At 57.2% G+C, this 14,638-nt stretch overlaps 1 protein-coding gene across 4 annotated transcripts in view; it reads right to left on the reverse strand.

The window, feature by feature from the left end:
- Positions 1-985: 985 nt before the first annotated feature.
- Positions 986-14,638, reverse strand: part of CERCAM (cerebral endothelial cell adhesion molecule) — a 49,473-nt gene continuing 35,820 nt past the window's right edge. For 2 of the 4 annotated variants that reach the window (XM_044992860.1, XM_044992861.1), the window contains 12 exons: positions 14,235-14,345; positions 13,094-13,211; positions 12,393-12,527; positions 10,835-11,039; positions 10,306-10,425; positions 9,619-9,695; positions 7,988-8,094; positions 7,136-7,268; positions 6,573-6,700; positions 6,057-6,260; positions 3,810-4,057; positions 989-2,093 (listed from right to left, as the gene is read on the reverse strand). In XM_044992860.1, coding sequence (XP_044848795.1) covers positions 3,820-4,057; positions 6,057-6,260; positions 6,573-6,700; positions 7,136-7,268; positions 7,988-8,094; positions 9,619-9,695; positions 10,306-10,425; positions 10,835-11,039; positions 12,393-12,527; positions 13,094-13,211; positions 14,235-14,345 — 1,576 coding nt within the window. In that variant the 3' untranslated portion in view covers positions 989-2,093; positions 3,810-3,819. Of the gene's footprint in view, positions 2,094-3,777; positions 4,058-6,056; positions 6,261-6,572; positions 6,701-7,135; positions 7,269-7,987; positions 8,095-9,618; positions 9,696-10,305; positions 10,426-10,834; positions 11,040-12,392; positions 12,528-13,093; positions 13,212-14,234; positions 14,346-14,638 lie in introns of all 4 variants that reach the window. The other 2 variants (XM_044992859.1, XM_044992858.1) reach the window with 2 other exon arrangements.

Raw genomic sequence — 14,638 nt, forward strand, 5'->3', positions numbered from 1 at the left:
CTTGCACCCAGTATCATTCACATCCTGTGCAAAGCAGCTGAAGTGGGTATTCACCCACGAAAGCTCATGCTGCAAAACGTCTGTTAGTCTATAAGGTGCCACAGGATTCTTTGCTGCTTTTACAGAACCAGACTAACACGGCGACCCCTCTGATACTTGACAGCTGTGAAATGTCACCCGGTGAGCAGGAGAGTTTTACACCCACTCTGCTCCCATTTCAGTGACTACAGGGGGGAAGGTGGGGCTGAACCAGGCCCCATCTCTGTAACAACCACAGGGCAGGCCAGCATGGTCTCCGCCTCCTGACAGTGATGCAGGGAGAAGGACATTCCACCCAAGTCTTCACAAGCCAGCATGCACTCTGGCATTTCAGAGCAGCCCAATAGATGCGAGAATCCCTCCCTGTGCAGCTAAGACTAAGATTCAACTATCCAGAAGGCACAGAACCGGAACAAGTTCTAAGATACACATCACTGGAGCAGGCGGAGCTCCCTCCTCCCAGGGCATCTTCAAAGCCCTTGACAGAAATTAAACTAATTAACCCTCCCAGTGCTGGAGGAGGGAAGGCTCACCTCCCTCATTCAACAGCTGAGGACAGTGAGGCACAGAGACAGGTGACGTGATCTGCCCACGGTCACCTGGCCAGTGGCAGAGCTAGGCCGTGCCTGCCTTTCAGTCGCCTGTTTGAGACGCGAAGCCAGGCTTCATGTTCTAGCAATAATCAGTGATGGAAGCTCCAACACACACAGTAAATTCACAGAGGGGAAGGCAGGCAGTACCCTCCCTCCAGACACAGAGAGCCAACACCCAGGCTGCTCTTCCACGCAAATCTTGAGCTTGAGTGTTGTGTTGGTGCTACAGGTCTCTCACACCGTGACATCCCAGACGTATCCCATATACCCTGGATCCCACACTGAGTCCACCCCGCAGCGCTCTGCTCCCACTACCACCCAGTTCACACATGGGTTTTGGACCATAATAACTAGTCAGTTAAGGGTGTGGCTTTTCTATACCAGGTACCGATATAAATGGTAAAGGTGTCCTATAGTGGTATAGCTTATTTCCCCCTCCCGAATGGCACTGAGAGGGGATCCCTGGGCACTGTCAGTGCACTGCACATGGAGGAAAGGAGGCGATCTGGGCATTGCAGACTCCCGTACACATGCTAGTAACCCAGAGCAAAGCGAACAAATGAAATAGACACTAGAGAACACTAGAGGGGCTATAGAGAACAAGAAGATGGTGACAAAATATGGGTGAGTTGGCTTAAATAGAGTCCAGTTTAATCCTCCAGAGGGCTTGCTTAGTTCAGTTAAACCATACTACATGGGAGGGAAAATGCAGCAGGCAGCCTGGCCTAATGCAGAGAGAACCCCAACCTGCAGCCAGCTGGGCAGATCTTTGCATTACTTCTGCCCTGCACTGGATTTGAACGCTACAGCTCTGGAAGTCTATCTGGGGCATTTCTTAAGCCTCATGTCTAGATGCCCTCCCCTTTTCAGAAAGGTCCCCAGCGTGGTCATCGGCTCCAACTTGGGGTGGAGAAGAGAAAGAGCTTTGATTCCATGGAGCAGAAGGATGAGCTGATCAAATAAGACAACATCCAAACAAGTATTACAAAAGAATCAATATACAGCAAGAGCCCTCGGCTCTAACACACACCCCTGGCCCTATGGCCTGGCAGATCTCAGATGAGTGGGCTCCTGCGTCCCTGCAGGAATGAGCTCAATCTGAAAATACTGAGCAAGTCAATATCTGGAAGGTTACCGAGCCTCGTACATTTCCAAATGGTTCTGTCCTTTCAGGGAGAGGCACCACTAGAGATGGGGAAGGAGAAGTAGTAGGTTGCAAAGGACGAGACCAAAAGCTCCACCATCTAGCAGAGGTGTCCAGATAGTCAAGCAGGTTCCTTGGTGCAAACTCTGCATACGGTCTATTTCAGTGAGTGACGATTATGGGCCCAGGTTAAACACTCCCCCTTTGGTCAAGCAAACACAGCTGCATCTCTCAGCCAGGAACCAGTCGAATCTGCAGCCGAGCAGAGTGGCCCATTGTGATCCTCCTTTGTCACGCTTGAGGAATGGGAAGCACCACTGGAAAAGGAAGTGAGAGGCCCGCATTACTGGTGCAACAGGGGTTGGCTGTTGTGCCACTGTGGGGAGCTAGGTTCCCTTTGCTGATGTGATGCCAGCCTGCAAAACTAAACTGTTTGCGGCCCCAAATGCACCCCCTCCTGGGCACTGGATTTCTCCGTGTCCCACAGAAAGCTTGTCATTGCAAGAGGACCTGGAACAAGGTGCGAATGGGCCATGCAGACCACGAGATTCTACTCTGCCTCCCAAAAGGGTCCCTCCTGGTCAGGACTGAGGTTCAGTGGTGGGGATCTGCATGGGGGGAGTTTGCCCCGTTGTTATGCCTGCAGCGTGTGTTCCGAGGACACCTAACAAGTTGGTGTGAAAAATAATCTCTTCATTTCTGGGGCGCCTGCCAGCCCCAGCTTGGTGCAGCCACCTCTGCGGGGGAGGGTGCCAGCTGGCTCAGAGCAGAGCAGGGGGAGAAGAGGGTACATGCTGGCACGCTAAACCCCAGACTGTCTGCCTGACCCACCACGTGCTAACCACGGAAATAAGGCAAAGCTATTTTTGGTTTCAAACCTGGCCCAGTTCATTTGCTCCCAGCCTGAGCCCTTCAGACTCCTGCCCAGGGATCATTTTCCTGCTAACACTAAAAATGCCAGACAGCAGGACTTGGGCATGGAAATTCTGACGAGGATGAACGATTGCTGGGCTAGGTTGGGGCAGACAAAGCGTAGGGCTGCTCTGCTGTCTGGCATCATGCACTGTTTCACTTTCCAATTACAGCGCAAGCCCCGTGACATGTACCATCCACCCACCCTCCATTGCCAGCAGGAGGCAGGTTGAGCAGTGAATGTGAAGGGAACCTTTGGGGTGCGAGGAGCAATGTATTCTCCCCCCGCTGCCTCCGCCTGAGGAGTTCAAGCACTTTACAAACAATAGCTAAATGTGGCCTCTCCCCTACTCTGGGATGTAGAGGAACATCACCCCCATTTTATACATAGCGGTAAAGTGACTTGCCCACGGTCACGCAGAGAATCAGTGGCAGTCAGGGATAGAACCCAGGAATCTGGGCCCACAGCCCCCCTCTGCTAGCCAGTAGCCAACACTGCCTCCCAAATGGACACGGTTAGTACTGACGTGACCTCCCATGGTTCAGCTTTGTATCTCCCTTCCCAAGTCCTCAACCCTTGGGATGTAGACCAATAGAGAGGGTCTTGCTAACTCATACGTAACATTGCAGCTGGTCACATGTCAGAAGGATGAGCGTTAGCCCCCTGGATACTCCTGCATACCCTCTCGGGAGAGCACCTGGTACTGATGGGAGCAATGGGGCATCACAGCTACTCCCCAAACAACAGCTCAAACAAGCTGGTCGCCCTAGTCAGGAATCCTGGGTTCTGTTCACCTGCCACTGACTTACTGCCCAGTTATGGGCAAATCCAGTTCAGTGCTTTGGTTTCCTCATTCGTCAGATGATACTGACCTACCCCACAGGAAGGGGGTTGGGACTCTAATTCCCGGGTGTCCGTCAGGTGCTTTGGGATCAGCGGGGAAGGAGGTGGGGAAGGGGAAAGTTGCTATTGGACACTGAAGATGAAAGGGAGATTTCAGACATGTCTGTGAGGCACATTTGCAGGGCAGCATTTCCTGGCAGCTAACTTCCATCCGCGCACACACGTGACTCTGCATGTTTACACACGTGTTCGGCAGCTGTTCCCGGGCCTGGCTTACCAGCCCGATGTTAGAGCTCATCTCGGGAGGTGGAGCGGAAGGAATGGCCAGCGTTGCTTCGGGAACCCTTCAGTGTTTTCTGTGAGCCGCTCCAGTCCGTCTTCTTGGAGTCGTCATCCCAGATGGTCGAAGTCTCCGTATCGCTGAGCCACTTGGAGTCCCCAGTGTAGTGAGTGGGGTAAGCCAGCAGGGGGTGCACCGAATACACCAGCAGGTCTCGGTTAGCAAAATGCTGCTTGTAATCCTCGCTGGAAAAGGGAAAGTGGAAAAAATCAGTGCCGCTGGGTAGGAACGCAAAAGGGGATGGACAGCAAAATCCGTACAGGATCTGTCCGCAGCCTGGAGCCCCTGTCCCCTCTAACGCTGTGTTCCTGGGCCGCTGACACCAAAGAGGAGGGAGTGCCCTGAGACACAGCACCTAGATGGATCATCCAAAGCATTTCCTGCTGCGCGTGGGAGCCAAGAACTCCAGGCAGGCTCCTGGTTCAGTGAGAGTCTGTAGGTGAGAGGAGTCCACCCATCCCCCGGCCCTGATGGAGCAGCTCAAACGGCAGCCAAAGCACTTTGCCTGGCTCGGGCCGGCTGCCCAGAAACATGTTCCTCAACATCCAAGGCAGAGCTAGGCCGTTCCCAGGCTCCTCGTTAAACTACAGCGAACAAGGAAACCCGCGATGAGCTCACCCTGCAGGCTGCCAGGTCTGCAGGACTCCGTGAGGAGCAGGAACGGGACACTGGGCCGCCGGCAGCCTCCTTGGGAGGCTCCTGGAACCCCACCCCCCCTCACCGCACCCCCCAACATCCTGCGTCCCCAGAACAGGGCTCCTGGCAGCCCTTAGGGTCGCGCTGGACTGATCCATGGTGCCCCCCTCTACACCCGGGGACAATTCCTGTTACATCCACCTGCACTGCTCCCCAGCCCCTGCCCTCTGCCATTGAGATCGAACTGGAGTCTCCTGCAAAGCAGGGCGCCCAGCCATGGGCTGGCCCAGTGCCAGTCAGCCTGTGCTGATGTTATTCTAGCTAGCCTGGGACTTGGAATGGTTCCTGGTTCACACCCAGGCTTTAGTCTGTCCACCTTCCTTCTCCATCCCTCCCTTTACTCTTTTAATCCCTCCGTTTTTCCATCTCTCTCTCAACCCTTCCCATTCCCCCCCCACCCCCCAGAGGTCTGCAGGAGGGGCGGGAGGTCGGCATTGGGAAACCAGAACTCCCAGCCCATTGCAACAGTGTGACTGGGATCTGAGCGCGCCTAAGACAGCTGCAGAGGATGCGAGCCACATGGCCAGCCCGGAGTGGCTGGGTGACGTCTGGGTAGGCAGGGGGGTTACGGCTGAATATCTGTGGAACTGCACAGCGCGTGGGGATGAACGGGGGACGCAATGCGGGGGGGGGGGGGTCGGTGGCCTTGTCCACATGCTGTATTTAGAGCCTGGTGTCTGTGCAAAGGGGCTCCGCGATCCCCAGACAAGCATTTCACAGATTCCTTGGCGGTGAAAACTGCACTCAGGTCCACCGGGTTTTTCAGCGATCCTTGTTCTCCCCCCTCACCCCCCCCCCCCGCCATGTGTGATTTCAGTGCTGCTGAACAGCATCTGGTCAAGAGCCCCGGAGCCCTCTGCCTACCATGGAACATGGGCAGCGGCAGAGCAAGCGGCCCCTAGGCTGGCCTCAACCCTAACCCAGGGGGGATGATCCATGGACGTCAGGCAGGCGGAGTCTCCATGACCCAGTCAGTCAGTCAGTAAGGGATGGGGGGCTCAGCCGTGATGGTCAGACATGGGGATGTGGCTGAGCCACAAGAAATGGAGCTGAAATCCTCCAAACTTGTTTCACACCAGCCCTTGCTCGGCCAGCAATGACTCTGTTCTCTCAGCCCTGCGCCCTCCTCCCCCACAGCTCGCTGACGACCGTTTTCCACAGACCAGAGCGCAGCCAGGGCTGAGGGGAATGAGCTCATGGTAACAGATGTTTTATTTCAGCGCAGAAGTAACGCTTGGGGGGGGACACACACACGCATGTTTCTTCACTTACACGGCCAAGCTGCTAACGGAGTCTGAGCTGCAAACCAGACTAGCAAAGGGGTGTCACACCTGACTGGGTAGGAAAACTGAACCAAAACCCCTTCCCGGGGGCTCTGCATGGACTGGAGACCACCCCCCCCCACCCAGCACTGGGCTCCGCCCCTTCTCAGCCAGACTGTCCCAGCCCCGCCCCTGGGATGGCGCAGCAGCCGGAGCCTATCCTTACTTTGGGTGCTTGTCCGACATGATGGGCAGAAACTCGTCCACCGGCAGCATTTTGGACAGGGGCTCGGCCGCGATCAGCTTCTGGGCCCCCCGCTGGGAGATGATGTAGGCCAGGGTCCAGTAGGAATATTCAGCCACCACCAGGTTCCGCACGTCCTCCACCGGCTCCTCGTCGTCCGAGTTCACCTGCTTCCTGCCCAGGTAGCTGCAGAGGCAAGAGCAGCCCCTCGGCTAAGGGAAGGAGCCAGGCCTGCAGCAATCCCAGGCAGCAGACATGCTGCAGGGCACTGGCTGGCTCGAGGGGCTGGGAATGGGACACAGACTTGTCCCTGGGTGGCTGGCTCCAATCAGCCATTGGGGCTGAAAACCACAGTGCTCAGGGCACTCGCCTATCTGAAAACAGTAGCCAGCATCAGAGGGCACGCGGGGGAGGGGCCCCCCAGACCATGGTGGGATTCAACCAGTGACAGCACCCACCCCCGTCCCTTCCCCCTCACTGTGGGCTAGTCCAACGTACATCAGGTCCCAGTCCAGCTGTGCCCACTCCAGCTCCTCCATCAGTCGCGTCAGCCGCACCTTGAAATAGGCCTCGAAGCGCACGTCATCCTCAAACACCACCGACTTCTCCAGCCCCCGCGCCACGATCTGCAGGGAGAGCCCGAGGGGTTGTCGATAGAGGCTCTGCCGCTCCCTCCTGGACCCCCCGCTTCTTCCCTTCCCTGGAAACTAAGTCTGGGCTGGGGCTTGTTGTGAAGAACGGCCTCACAGAACAGAGGAGTGGGGCAGAGGAGACACCCCCATCCAGGGGCTGCTCCCAAGGGCACCAGGCCAGCCAGGAAGGATGCTCAACGTGCTCCAGTGGGTAGGGCACTGGACAAGGACTCAGGAGACCTGAGTTCTAGTCCCAGCTCTGACAATGGTGACCTTGGACAAGTCGCTTCCCTTCTCTGTTTAGACTGTAAGCTCTCTGGGGCAGGGTCTGTCTCTCACTCTGAACAATGCCCAGTGCCATGGGCCCCCTCAGCAATAGTGTAATCTCCTGCTCCCCATTTAGTGTTTTCTTTTGCTTCAGGTCTTTACCTCTTTCCAGATGTAATAATGGCTGAGGAAGCAACCGACCTCCCCCTTGGTGAGCGTCCTGCCAGAGAACGGGTCGTAGTATCCTGGGAGCAGATCCACACCCAGGATCTTAATGTCACTGCTGTTCAGGGCGCTGGAGGGCGAGAGGCCGTGGTTAGAGAAGTGCTGCACTGGAGAACAGGCGGTGGGGAACAATCCTGCACTGGCCGGTGGGCATGATAGATCCTTCCTGTCTCTAACTCCCACTATTCCGCGCCCTGTAACAGCTACAGCTATCACTGCTCCTGGCCCCGTCGGATCTAGTCACTTCCACTTCCAAGCACCCCCCCCCCTGAGGGGAGCTCCCCACGGAGACGGGCTAGTTCCAATCTGGGGCAGGTTATTCCCTGCCTTGGTCCACCGACACCTCCTCCAACAGGGGAGCCTTCCCCCGCCCATAAGCGCCTCACAGGAGGGGCCTGGCCAGCCCAATAGAGGATTTGGCAGGCTGTGCTGTGAGACACCGGCAGGCTGAGCTCGTGTGACACTGAGCCAGGGGCTCGTGCGTAACTTTGGCTGCTGCCTCTTCTTACCATGTCTGACATCTGCCTTTTGCTTCCCTTGCTCAGGAGGCAATCCAGTGTTGTTCCATCTCTCCACCACAGACTAGCAGAATTTCCCCTCTCGGTTCGATGTGCGGTGTCATAACGCATCCCCCACCCCAACCCAAAGCAGCAGTGGGAGCGCTGAGCTTCAGCAGCAAGAAACCTGCCTGTGCCCAGTATCCAAAACCCATTCCCCCTCTACCCCTCTGAGGTACTGGCATCCCACCCAAGCTGTGGCAAAGCAGGGTAAAGAGCACAGAGCAATCACCTCCCATCCACAGCGTCCACCACCAGGGGGTCTATCTCCAGCTCATACAGAGAACTCAGCATCCGCTGGCGCCGGTCTGGCCGCCGCACCAGGTTAATCAGGAAAATCTTAAGAAGAATCAAACATTAAAGGGGCTGGGATTAAAATTCAGAATGAGCTGGACAAACTGGAGAAATGGTCTGAAGTCAACAGGATGAAATTCAATAAGGACAAATGCAAAGTGCTCCACTTAGCAAGGAACAATCAGCTGCACACATACAAAATGGGAAATGGCTGCCTAGGAAGGAGCACTGCAGAAAGGGATCTGGGGGTCATAGTGGACACAAGCTAAATATGAGTCAACAGTGTAACACTGTTGGAAAAAAAGTGAACATCGTTCTGGGATGTATTAGCAGGAGTGTTGTAAGCAGGACAGCAGAAGTAATTCTTCACTCTACTCTGCACTGATTAGGCCTCAACTGGAGTATTGTGTCCAGTTCTGGGCACCACATTTCAGGAAGGATGTGGACAAATTGCAGAAAGACCAACAAAAATGATTAAAGGTCTAGAAAACATGACCTATGAGGGAAGATTGAAAAAATTAGGTTTGTTTAGTCTGGAGCAGAGAAGACAGAGGGGACATGATGACAGTTTTCAAGTACATAAAAGGTTGTTACAAGGAGGAGGGAGAAAAATTGTTCTCCTCAACCTCTGAGGCTAGGACAAGAAGCAATGGGCTTACATTTCAGCAAGGGAGGTTTAGGTTGGACATTAGAGAAAAGCTTCCTAACCGTCAGGGTGGTTAAGCACTGGAATAAATTGCCTGAGGTGGTTGTGGAATCTCCAACATTGAAAATTTTTAAGAGCAGGTTGGACAAACACCTGTCAGGGATGGTCTAGATAATACTTAGTCCTGCCATGAGTGCAGAGGACTGGACTAGCTGATCTCTCGAGGTCCCTTCCAGTCCTATGATTCTACGACTCCAGCCCAGGAAACATCAGGCTAGAGACCCAGAGAAGGGCACAGTCTCACGCTCACCAAGGGAAGCTGCCAAGAGCAGAGGATAGTCTATCTGGGGTTCCTCCATTCAGCGGTGGGCAGGCCATAGTGACTGAGGGAATGGGATACCCTGGGACACAGAGGACGGACAAAGCTCTATCCCAGCTGGGCACACGGAGGGGAACAAGCTCCACTCCATGGCAATGCGTGTGATGAAGGAAGGGCCTTAGCAGCTCTCTCCTCTTTGAAGCATTAGCAGAATCTTTCCCCAAGATGGGAGCTCAGTGGGGTCTCTGCTCATGGGACAGGGCTCCTGCCAGACCTCCCTCACCAGCCACCCATCCTCTCCCATGAGTCAACTCTGCACTGGGCCTCAACGTACTGTTCCCTGGTGTCCTCACATAGGGGTTTAATGGTGCAGCCACAGGCTACCAGACAAGGAATACGGGTTGGAGTGTCCTTCACCCAGCAGGGGGTATGGAGGCAGCCCGCTTAGCTGGGCGGGGGGATTTCACATCACTCTGCAGCGTCTCCGCTGGCCAGCCCAGCAGGGACAGGCTCCAGAGGGAGGTGGAGGGACAGTAGCTGCCATGAGGGAGTTGTGTTGGGCAGGGAGGGGAAAACACGCTCTCACTTCCAGCCAGGTGCTCACCTCATCAAAGCCCATTTTACCGAGGTGCTTGGGGCTGAGGGAAACGTGCTCAGAGGGGTACATCGGGGGGCCGTCCACTGCAAGAGACAGAGCACGTGGCTAAGATGGAGTCACTGTGCCCAGAGCCCTCACTCCAAGGGCACAGTCAGAAGCAAACACCCTCAGCAGCATCACTGCCTCACCAGATACAGCTAGGGGTGTGGCCCAGGAGCTTCCCCCCTCCCCAGGATGATAGTGCGGGCTGGGGCTGGCCTCACAGCTCAGACAGCTCAAGTGCTTGGAGCCTGCCAGAATGGTACAGGCTGCGTCCCCACCCCGCGCCCCACCACAGTGCCTCATGGATGAGCTGGGGTCTTCCACTTTCCATAGCCTGTTCAATCCCTAGGCTTTGCTGCTGTAACTCCCAGCAAGGAAGCCAGCGAGCCCCCTTACAGCGCGGATGCCCACCTGAGACCCAGCACACTTCCCTCATGTCCGCTAAGGGCCTTTGCCAAAGAGGGACAGGAACCGCTTAGGCTTTGTCTGTCAACTCCTCAGACAAATGCACCCCAAACATATGGTGTAAACAGGTGAAACTCCACTGACTTCAGGGGAGCTGCACCTGCTGATCTGCGCCCCAGGGCGAGGACCCCAGCTGAAGCTCCCATCATTCCCCCCGTGCCGGCGGCTGGGTCCCTGAGCCCTTACCCATGGCTTCCAGGATGAGGTGCACAAAGTTGATTCGTTCGTCCTCTAGCGTCTGATGGGACTTCACCGGGACATTGATGTAACCAAACCGCTCCTGGTTACACACGTAGATCTGGACTCCTGCAAGGCAGCGGCAGCCAGAGTAAGCCCAGGCCACTCGCCCCTGCTCCCAACCCCTTCGCTGAGAGCTCTGCACACCAGCCTTCCCTGTGCTGCTCCATCCCAATGCACAAGCCCTGGGCTCCTCCTAATGTGCCAACCAGATCCCCACTCTCCCACCTCCACCCACCACCCTGCCTTGGGCAAAGGGGCCGTGCAAGGCCAGCACGGGGCAGGAGACAGCCCCTTGGGAAACGCATTGCTTTTCTACATCCTTCAATCCCACATCTACATGGGGACGGATTCAAGTTTCACAGTCCTCTGGCCTCGACCCCTGGCCATGGGATGCCTTGAGGAGGTCCCCCAGAAAGGAGCGAGTACAGCTCACTGCGGGTCCTCTCCCACTCTGCCCCTTCCCTCTGGCCCTCACCCGCTGCTTGGCAGGAGTAGGCGAAGACGATGATGTCGTCGAAGGGCCAGGTGTAGTTGGGGTGGGGTGGGTGGAAGGCGAGCTCGGAGGTCCCCTCTTTTCGCAGGTCAAGCAGGAAGGTGGCGTACACCATGGGGACGGCGAAGCAGCCCACGCGCTGGCGGTTCTTGGTGGGGAAATAGTCTGCTGTCCTGCGGTAGTAACCCTGGGAAATACAGGGGTGGGGTAATTCCCACTGACCGGAGCCAGCGCGTCTCCCCCACCCACCATAAGCAGGCAGGGCTCCAGCATGGAGAGCTCCCTCACAGCCATGCCCTGACAGCAGCAGGCCGGGCCCCATGCCACTCTCAGATGCTTCAGAGTTTCTCATCATCCAGCCTCTACCCCAAGGAGAGAGACACCAGCAGGGCCGCCCAGAGGGGGGGGCAAAGGGGGCAATTTGCCCCGGGCCCCGGGCTCCGCAGGGGCCCCCAAGAGAAGAGCGGAGGCTCCCGCCTCCGCCCCTCTCCTGGAGCCTCAGCGTCTCCGGCGGGGCCCCTGAGCCCCGCCCCGCTCAGAGACGGTCCTGCCCCGGCCCCAGCCTCTTACCGAGCACGTCTCTGGCGGGGCCTGAGCTCCGTCCCGCTCAGAGCCGCGTGGTGAGCGGGGCGGGGCTGGGAGCTCCAACGGGGCCTGAGCCCCGCCCCGCTCAGAGCGCCGTGGGGAGGGGGCGAGGCAGCTGCCTCCGCTCGGCGTGGAGCTCACAGCCCCGCCCCCTCACCACATGGCTCTGAGCGGGACGGAGCTCAGGCCCCGCCGGAGACATGCTCGGTAAGAGGCTGGGGCCGGGGCCGGGACCGGGGCGGGGGGGAAGAGCGGGACCGTCGGGGCCGGGGCGGGACCGGGACCCGCCGCCGCCGAAGCACAGCCCGGTCTTCGGCGGCGGGGGGCCCCTTCTGTTCCGGGACCCGCTGCCTAAGTGCCCGGAAGGCCCGCGGCAGGGACCCCCCCCCCCGCCACCGAATTACCGCCGAAGACCGGGCTGCGCTTCGGCGGCGGTCCCGCTTCGGCGGTAATTCGGCGGCGGGGGGCTCCCGCCGCGGGTCTTCGGGGCACTTTGGCGGCGGGTCCCGGAACGGAAGAGCCCCCCCGCCGCGGAAGACCCCGGGCCCCCGGAATCCTCTGGGCGGCCCTGGACACCAGCAGGTTGGTACACGGCTGAGAAGGCACCAGTGGAATTTCTCGGCGGAAGCTGCAGCCTGAACTGACTGGGTGACTTGGCTACGAGATCTTAGGAGCGACTCTGGGATGGCAGGGGGTGCCCAGAAGGGCAGAGGTGGTGCTTCGAGGAAGGTTCCTCAGGCAGGAACCTTACAGTTAGGTGCCTGGAGATGTTTTCTGGATGTGGTTAAGGGAGAAGAGGTCCCATACCTGCCCCAGGTCCATCAGGAACTGCAGGACAGGGGCACCCCCAAGAGTAACACACACCACTGCTTGGAAGCAGCACCCATGCTGAGTGACAGCAAACAGGACATCCTCCGGCACAGGGGATTCCCCCTGCCTGCCCCAGGCAGCTTACCTGAGGGGTTATCCCACACCAGAAGTTGGAGTAATATGTCTGGGAGTCCAGCATGGGGGCGATCACGGACTTGTTCTGCGAGATCAGGAACGTCAGGGTCCGATTGTTGGTCAGGATGCTGTCTGTATCGGTGAGCTGGTGGTGGAAACACAGCCAGCTTAGCGGGAGCAATACGCTTGAAGCGAGGCTGCGGCTGCTCATCACAACACATCTAGGTAGGCGAGCTCGTAGGGAGAGCTCCTGCCCAGCAACGGCCTGCCCCGGGCAGCACGGCTCCATGCCACTTTGGGAAACTCCTGGGTTCTCCTGCACCCTCAGCCTCCAACCACTCAGCCAGGGAGTGAAACCCTTGGAGGATATTTTCCCAGCAGGGGGCTCTGGGTGTTATCTGTGAGCGATGGCTCTGGAGCATCCACAACAAAACAGAGAGGAACCAGGGCCATAAAGCTTAAGTTAGGAAGATGACAGGTTTCCACAGTGGGGTCATTTCAAAGTAGGCTGTATACACCCCCGGAGGAGCTGCCACAAGGAACTATCCTGCTCTGGGCAGAGTGACGCAACAGAACGTTCCCATCTCCGCTTTCAACGCATCTGAAAGCTGCTCACGTTCCCCCAGGCTGGGCCTTGCGGGAGGGCTGAAATCCTTCCTGTGCTAATGGAAGGACACGGGCCCAGTTGGTCCAGTTACAGAGTTCTCTTACCAGGAGATAATCAGCCCCCTTGGCCCGGGCGAAGCTCAGAGCTTCCTGCTTGAGCCTCATGACATGTTCATAGCGTTCGTCTGTCCAGTGCTTGGGGCCAAGTTCATCGGGGTAAGAGCTGCATCAGGCAAACAAGGAGTTAATTACCTGCCCTTGGCTGTGAACTCACAAACTCACTGCGCCTGCATGCCGGATGGCTGAGGAGCTTGGCCAGGGCAGGATCAGCTCAGGATCACCTAACAAAGGGCTCATCTTGACTGGGTTTGCTTAGGGTGGAGCCCCTCTGGGGCAGCAGGGGGAGGGATCCCTCGCAGAGGAGCCATTCAGCTTGCACAGCCCTATGTCTGCCCAGCCTGTTCATCCCACAAGCAGCCCAAGCATGTGCAGGGTGGATCAGTGCTGCCTGAACAGCCCCAGGCGGGGAGGGAAGAAACGTGAAACTGACTCACTAACAGGCTCAGGATTGGGTCAGGCCACAATCAGCTACCGCAGCCCACACACTCCCAGCAAGGAGACTGTAGGAAACAGACTCTCCCTGTCTCCATCTGTGTGCAGGGCCTCTCGCTCCATCCGTGCATAGGGGCCTCTCGCTCCTGGGGGAATCTGTGCGGTCAGCTCCAGGCAAGAGCAGGACAAGACAGGAGAGAACAGAACTGGGCATGGCAGGTTTGGGTGGATCAGAACAGGATGGGGCACAGACAGCCGCCGACCAGCCGAGCAGTGGGCAGACCGCCACAATGCCAATGGGCAGGTAACCTCAGACCCCTTCTTCAGGGTGCCACCAAAGGGCTGATACCAGTGAAGGTGCTGGGAAAAAGCCATCCCCATCCCACCTGGAGGAGAATATCCATGCATCCTGTCCTAAACTGGATCAGAACCGCCACAGGGTGGAAGAGGATGCTAGACCCACTTCCATGCAAAGACTGTTATGCCCCCAAATCGGGAGCTGCAAACCACAAAGCTTCATGTAAGAAAAATGCAACGGTGAGGTCTGGTAGGCTGGTGCAGGGATGGGACCCAGAAACTTCTGGTTCCGTTCCATCTCCAGCTGACTCCCTTGTTCCCTATACACTAAATGGACAAAACACTCTCTGGTAGGACGCGTTGCTACAGCAGGGCCTCGGGTGACCATGCACCTTACCTGGGCTCCTCCACTGACTTCCACTCAATGTAGCGATAGTGTTTCTCCATGGCCGTAAGCCATTCCCACAGGATCTCGGTTGTGTTGTCGATATTGTGGTCCGTTGCACACCTGAAAAATCAGAATGCAGAGAAGACATTAGCTCTCCCCCTTCTCCCAGCCCCATTTCTTGCAGCACGTGCCTTCCAGCCTCCAGCCCCAAACCCAGCCACACGATCCTATGAAACTCAAATGGAAGCCACAGTGGCAGCTCTCAGGGAGATCCCCCTCCCCAAATGCCTCCCGACCGCCAAAGCCCACACATCTGGACATCAGCGGAGAGCTGTACAAACAAGGATGCCAGGGAGTTGAGAAGACTCATGTCTCCAGAGGGTGCGTGAATGAAGAAGTTGAGTGTCTCAAGC

The sequence above is a fragment of the Mauremys mutica genome, chromosome 18 (assembly GCF_020497125.1).
Source record: "Mauremys mutica isolate MM-2020 ecotype Southern chromosome 18, ASM2049712v1, whole genome shotgun sequence".
NCBI classification, from domain to species: Eukaryota; Metazoa; Chordata; order Testudines; family Geoemydidae; genus Mauremys; species Mauremys mutica.